The 7118-nt window shown below is 39.1% G+C and overlaps 1 protein-coding gene across 2 annotated transcripts in view; it reads right to left on the bottom strand.

Annotated features, from left to right (window-relative positions):
- The window catches only part of LOC118747701 (DNA-binding protein D-ETS-3), an 83657-nt gene that overhangs the window by 8300 nt on the left and 68239 nt on the right, over positions 1–7118 (bottom strand). For both annotated transcript variants that reach the window (XM_036481777.1, XM_036481778.1), the window contains exon 5: positions 6575–6764. In XM_036481777.1, coding sequence (XP_036337670.1) covers positions 6575–6764 — 190 coding nt within the window. The remainder of the gene's footprint in view (positions 1–6574; positions 6765–7118) is intronic.

Here is a 7118-nt window from a genome sequence, read left to right as displayed (position 1 = left end):
TTTTTTTTTTGCAGAAGATGCCTGACCTTGTAACTTTAGCAAATATTTGTATCTTAAAAAGTTTAAATGTTTTTTCAACTGAACTTTTTTTAATATTTACACACAATTATCCAAAATCAATACGAATTGACCAATTCCACAGCCAATTTGCTGTGTAAATAGCATCAACTATGCGTCCAGATCCAAATAAAGCTGTCCAAAAAAAAGAAAAAAGTGCCGTCGCATCGAACCCTTTCAGAGTATCGTTAAAGAAAATAGTAAAATGCTGCCAATTGAGCTGTCATTTGCAATCAGTAAAAAGCAAAATGCACTCATACACATTTACATAAGTAACTACAACTTTCCACGCGCGCACGCAGATACCAACTGCGAGCGCTTAAAAAATGCATACATTTTACAAACGCACACGCAGCCAACAACACACATGCATGTGGGTAGAAAATCTTATGATTGTTGCTTTTACGAATGTACAAATACGCAAATAAGCCCAAGAGAACTCAACTGAAATGCCAATTCAAGTGGAAAAGTGGCAGCAAAACGACAGATAAAAAAAGATGACGAAAAACGCCAATTTGGCTGGTGTTATTTTTGCACTTTTACACGCTTGATTTTTTTTCTGCTTTCTTTTAAGCAAGAATATATGTTCTTAACAAGGCAACAACAATGACAAAAAAAAAGATTCTTATTGGAGTTGTCGAAAATGTATGCAAATATTGCAAAGTGAAATTGTTGCTGCCAATGATTTTGAGTCAACAAACTCTTTGATGTCGATTGCCAGTGACAATGACGACGACGAAGACGACGACGCCGACAGCAGCCACAAGGATAATGACAGTGTTAATGGATGTGGTGACGGCGACATTCATATGTGTGTTTAAATATGTATTAAATTAAATGCACTGATGATGTTAAATGGCTGTCACATGCATACATATGTACATATTCACAATTTTATATGTCTAGTATTTATTACTTTAGATAAGTAACAAGGAAGTGAAGGAGTTAAACGCAGCACTAATGCACTAATACTCAGCACAATCACACCTACACACACACAGACACATATACATAAATATTTATAGCGTTATTTTTGCACCATTCGACACTCAATTTAACTTTGATGTTTACCAAGAAATTCAAGCCATCATCATCGTCATCATCAAACATATGCGCCAGCTCAGAACTCATTCTTCGTGTGCGCCTTAATGTATGCTTTGATTTTTCCTGCATCGCTTTTATGTGTGCAAAATTAACCATTCAAGCAAACACTTGTCATTTACGGTGTGTCTGATGTGCCATCTTACATGTGTGTTTATATTGCCGCTACTCGTATGCACATATGTATGTACATATGTATGCGGCATGGGAGTGATTGTATGATTAACACTAGCTCAATCAAAACCAAAGAAAACATACAAAAAGCTAGTCATCAGCTTCGTTCAACTTCAATGCCGCATCCTTTCCTTGACGTTAAAGTGTCTGGCTGCTGTTGTTGCCTTAATGCCTCATTTGCGTTGTGTATTCATGTGTTAATGTGTCATACATTAATCCCTAAAAGGGGGTGGACCCTTTCGATGCCTGCGGTGGCAGTCCTTCTGCTTGCTTTTGCATTACTATATGCTATTTGTCCTTTTTGGTGTTGTTTGACTATTGGACACTTGAATGTGTCACTAAATGGCTTACTTTAATCCTTTTTTCTTCGCTTGTTTATTTATCAATCAATCTTGTTTGTGGTACGTTGCAGAATTTGCTTGATTGCTTGGTAGATTTTTTGTTTGTTAAATACTGTTCTCAAATTGCTGCTTTATGTCGCCTCAAAGGGAAAATAAGCTTGGTGAGTTCATTATTGTGGCCTAGACCAGTTTAAGACAAGAGCAGATGCCACATTTCTTCTATCTTGTGGCGATTTGCTGTTTGATAACAGTTTTTTTATATTTCATTTATTTTATCAATTTAATTGAACAAAATTTTTCAAGCAGGTGGCAACCCTCCTCAAAAACATTTTCGGCAGTAAACTTTCCCAAACCTCCTCACTTTGATAGTCGTGTTGCAATATTCAATATATCTTATCAATTAAATTAAATTAAAACTTTAAAACAGGTGGCAACCTTCAACAAAAATATTTTCAGCTGTAAGCCTTAACCTCTAGACAAAGTCAGATGTTATTAAAAAATAAGTTTTAAACAAATGAGTATATTTTACGCAATTCCACATGTTCAGCGAGGCTCTGTTTAAAAAACATTTTAAATCCTTCTTTGAAAAACTTTATATTAGAGTATGGTGGCAGTACGACCAATCTCTGGCAAGCGGTGTGTACTGTATAAAATAATAAGCAACCGGCTTAGCAAAGTTCAATCGGAATCTCCAGTGAATAAGTCAGCAGGGTACTGATTCCAGATACCACAGTCCTTCGAGTCCTCCCTGAATGGATTATGGTTAGTGAAGAATCTACTCGGATCCAGAATCAATATGCAGTGATCGGAATGGGCCGGAATGAACAAGATACTTCTTGAAATTCCCCGCCGTCGAGCTGGAAGTGAAGCTACGCCTTCCAACCAAATTTAAATTAGCACAGATCTCTGCACTCACTCCGGCCCTCACTTACCCCAGATACATCATCTGTCAGAGAGCGTGGAAGAAGTTTGAATAACTGGTATTTTATATGTCCCCGCATTAAGAACAAGTTCGTCTTGTTAGCGTTATCCTAAACCAAAGATGGTGGCTGGATTTTCAACCAAACTCAGGTATTTTTAAATTACTTCTCTAATTGACAACAACCCCTCCCCTCTTTGTGGGGTACCCTTACTCACTTTTCGTTGTATGGAAGATTTTCTAAAATCCATAGCAGGCAGATGTTAAGCCTTGCCTGCTTTGGAAACAAAAGTAGCTTTGACCACCTTCGAAGGTTATGGAATTTAGTTGCTACGTACGCAGTTCTCCTACAAGTCAACCAGCGGCACGACACGTCTGAAGATTTCTGCAGTTGGGCTGGTATGATGCCATTAGAATTCGCGGCTTCAAACGATATGGCCAAGTATAATTTGGATAGCAACCCAGCACCCATTCGAGAGCGAATGAAGCCGAACCCAGCTGGCACCTTCCAAACATATTCGGGTTAACGGTTTAACAATATATTCAGGGTCTGGACACCAGCAAGTGGGAGCTGCCATGTAGGATACCCTTGCGTCGAAAACATTAATTAATACTCGATAAGATCTTTGAATGAATATCTCGGCAAATTTTGTAAGGATGATTTGCATCTCAGATGTCTATCTGCTTAACTGGCTGATGCCCTCGTGAGTGTAAAAGCAGGCTTCATCGACACTTAAGAGATTAGAGAGACAGGCCAAGCTTAAAATACACCAGGTTTGGAAAGCCACTTTTCTCCAATAGCTTCAGCAAATCGTGGGCGAAAACAACTCAAAGTAGTGGTGAGAGGACTCCTCCTTGAGAGTTACCTTAACTCATTCTTCTCTAAAAGAAGGTCCTGCCCCGCTCTCCAACACACGTTCTCCTACGACCTGAAAAAGTCAACCTCGACATTCAGCTATTTTAGGAAGCTTTCAATTGCATCAGTCGGACGGTTATTTAATGCTCCCTCAAGAAAAACTGGTCAATAATCTCTAGAACCAGAGCTTCGGAGCTAAGATTTTTTTCATCGCTATAATGGATGTATTTTATTTCGCTCCGAGCTCCGCTCTTGCTCCACTCCCGCTCCCAAAAAAAACCCTTTATGTATTTACTTATTTACATATCGAACCCTAACCGCCAAAAATACTTGGGAGATATTTTTTTAATTTTCTGTTTGATGCAAAAATGCACCTAGATGCTCTACAAACACTTCTACAAATACACCGCGACCAAAAAGATCTCCTGTATCTTTGGCCAATGTGGCCTAATGAATCCTGAAAGAGCCTTGGTAGACGAATTCCTTATAGCAAAGGGTTCGACCATTGAAGAATTAAAATAAATCACTATTTGTCTGGCCAAAGCCGGCCAGTGACAGAGAATGTGCTCCTAAATTTCATCATCCGACTCTGTGATCGCATCTATTCGGTGCAAGTGAAATCGCAATTGATGGTGACCGGTCATGTCCCAGAAAGTAGCCTGATGTCATTTTTGTTTACTAAAGCAATGTCGTTTCTGTTGAAAGGGTAGTCGAAGAGCCTGGCCTGCCTAAGACCTTCCACTGCTCTCCAATACGTACTGCGTTCCCTTTAAACCCTTTTCAAGGTTTAATTTTGCGCAGTTAAAAATTGCGACTATTTCAGCAAGAAACACAATGGGTCATTTCCTTATGGGAATTGAGAGTTTGGTGCAAAGTCCAAAGCTACCTGCACCTGCTCTGTCCGCCATCCTTGAACCGTCTGTGTGCCAGTGAACGTATCTGAAATCAAGTGCTGGGAGCCCATTTGCCCAATCTCTTTAGTCATGGAATCAGAGATTCTGCATATTTCCAACCCTGGTATCTTCCCAAGAATACCTGCATGAAGCTTTTTTGCGAAGAAGCCGTTGTTAGATAGTCGGAATTGCTGCTCCCTCATGGCTGCTGTTTCCTGGATAAAAATATGGAGAGGAGTCCATCCCAGGAGCGACTCTAAAGCCGCAGTTTAACACGGTCAGCCTTGCGCTCAATCCCCATTTTCTACCAAAAACTCTTCTGCAGGCCCACATGGCCCGTTTGGCTTTAGCAACCGTTTTCTCAAGATTGGAGTTCCAATTAAGTCTCTTATCTAGCGTAATCTCCAGATACTTAACCTCATCGAAATATTCAAGCACTGTCCCTCCAAGGTTTGGTTTATACCTTGTTGTAAACGGTACCAGAATAGCCTTCCGAGGATTAATGCTGAGGTCATCATTGGCACAACAGTTTTAGACTATGCGAAGAGCCGCACATGCAGTCTGATTGAGAGGTCGTCCACAAGAAGTGACCAAAGCAAGGGTGAAGGACCCCTCCCTGCGGGCAGCCTCTCACGACTCTGATCTTCCCTTGAGTATTGACGAGTAGGCTCTAGGCCTCTCTGGACCAATGCCCTTGAGAAAGATTCACAGGCAGTATTGTCGAAAACCTACTCGATGATCCAAGAAGATTAACAGTTCATGAATGTACATTTATCTGTATTGGCATGTTAGATGCATTTTCATAATATTTAATTTGCGACCCCCTTAACCCCTGAAAATTACTTTGTAAATGTAATTAAATTGCACAGTGGGCATTTATTGAGCAATAAAATTTTCAAATTACATATACTGAAAACATTATTGTCGCTTTTTATTACTTCAGCTTTTATTTCCCCCTTCGCCACTGCAGAGGTACACAAAATAAAAACACCACAATTTTTGATTTAGTTTTCTCATTTCAAACGGGCAAGGATGCTGTGATGTCTGATTTGATTTGTGTCAAATAGAAAAACAATTTAACAGTAACATCGTATGTTTTTTCGGTCTTTACAAACAAATGAATACACATATACATATATACATGTCTGCAGGTATGCACATACATATGTATGTAGTATTAGAAAAAAAATGCCGGCAGTGAAACTGTGACATATGGCATATGTGAACCTGCCTACCAAATAGTAGACATTTATTGCATTTAGAGTGAATAGGCGGGTCAACACTTTAAGCAACGATTTACTTGTAGAAATCTGTGGAAAGCAATGACCAATATATTTTGTTGGAAAATGTGTGTTTTTGTAACGGTTTCTATGTAATAATTTGGTTGTTTCTCTTTTCCTGGTTGCACGCGACCTGCCCAAAATCAATCGTACTAATCAATGCCCAATTACCCTCTGATAAATACCAGCAAATTGGGCACATGCTCGCATTTTGTGTAAACTAGTAATACAAAAGCATAAATACATATCTCTACAGTGCTTCCATATATATGAACCAGCCAAAAATGCTGGCAAAAAGTGAGCTAAGTTCGAACGATTACTTGCAGATTGCGATGCCAGGACAGCATAATCTGTTTAAATATTCCAATCACAAACATTGAGCATAATAATATCTATGTACTCGTTCACATATAGCTCATCATCATTGCCCTAATGACCGACCTTAATAAAGTGGTTGAAGCTGAGCAATCATCATAGACATGCTATGTGACTGACTGGAATGCACACTATGTGGCCACTTGTGCGCCGCAGTGATTGCTAATTAAGCACCAAGGAGGCATTCTTCGAATTGCTGGCTGGCTAGAGAGGAAAAACTACCCTTCTGCTCTCTTGCATAGCATGCAAGCTATCAACAAAGCATTAAAATTTAATTCGGTGTACTTAAACCACAATAACAACTGTCTTTTTATGATGCGCATCCTTTGATACGCCTTTGTTGTTCGCACAAATGGGATTTGTCACAGTCGATTGTCAGTGCTTTGTGTGGCACTAAAAATGTTAAGAATCAAAACGGTTGTGTCAAAAAGCAAAAATCTCGTGGAAGTTTGCAATAATCGTTTCGCTTTTTTCGCTTGCTTGCTTGCTTGCTCGTAACTGCGATACTACATTTTTGTTAGGAAAAAATGTTTGCCATGCCATAATAAAATCTTATTGTTATTGCGCATTCAACTTACCTTAACGCACGACTCAGCTTATCATAATTCATATTCGGCTTTGACTTGCGTTCACCCCAACGTCTGGCCACCTCATCGGGGTCGGTTAATTTGAATTCGCCATTTGTGCCTTCCCAGGTGATGCAGGCGGCATTACCGGAATCGGAGAGTAGTTCTAACAGAAATTGCCATAACTGTATTTGGCCAGAACCTGTAGGGAAAGAAAGCAAGGAAACGGTTTAGGAATCTTCAACAAATGTTCATATTTTTGTAAACATAACTTCATACTACATACAAATATAGTGACAATTTTCTTCCGGTCCCATATGAAAATTTTGTTATCGGTCATAAAAAAAAATTTCAAGAAAATTTTAGCCGTCTATCTTCATTTTTCAATTAGCGCTCGGAAAGATAAGAATTTTCCATGAAAAAAAAACAATTGCGCAGTAGCTAGGAATTACCCTTGAAGGTGTTCTCCATATAAAAAAATTGTCGAATATATTTCGTATTGAAGAAAATAACTGACATCGTCAACAACAAAAAATTTTGAAAAATCAACGGCAAG

The sequence above is a fragment of the Rhagoletis pomonella genome, unplaced genomic scaffold, assembly GCF_013731165.1.
Source record: "Rhagoletis pomonella isolate Grant_MI unplaced genomic scaffold, Rhpom_1.0 Rhpom_scaffold_00012, whole genome shotgun sequence".
Lineage (NCBI taxonomy): Eukaryota > Metazoa > Arthropoda > Insecta > Diptera > Tephritidae > Rhagoletis > Rhagoletis pomonella.
Note: the sequence above shows the minus strand (reverse complement) of the source record. Positions and strands in the feature narration are given on the sequence as shown.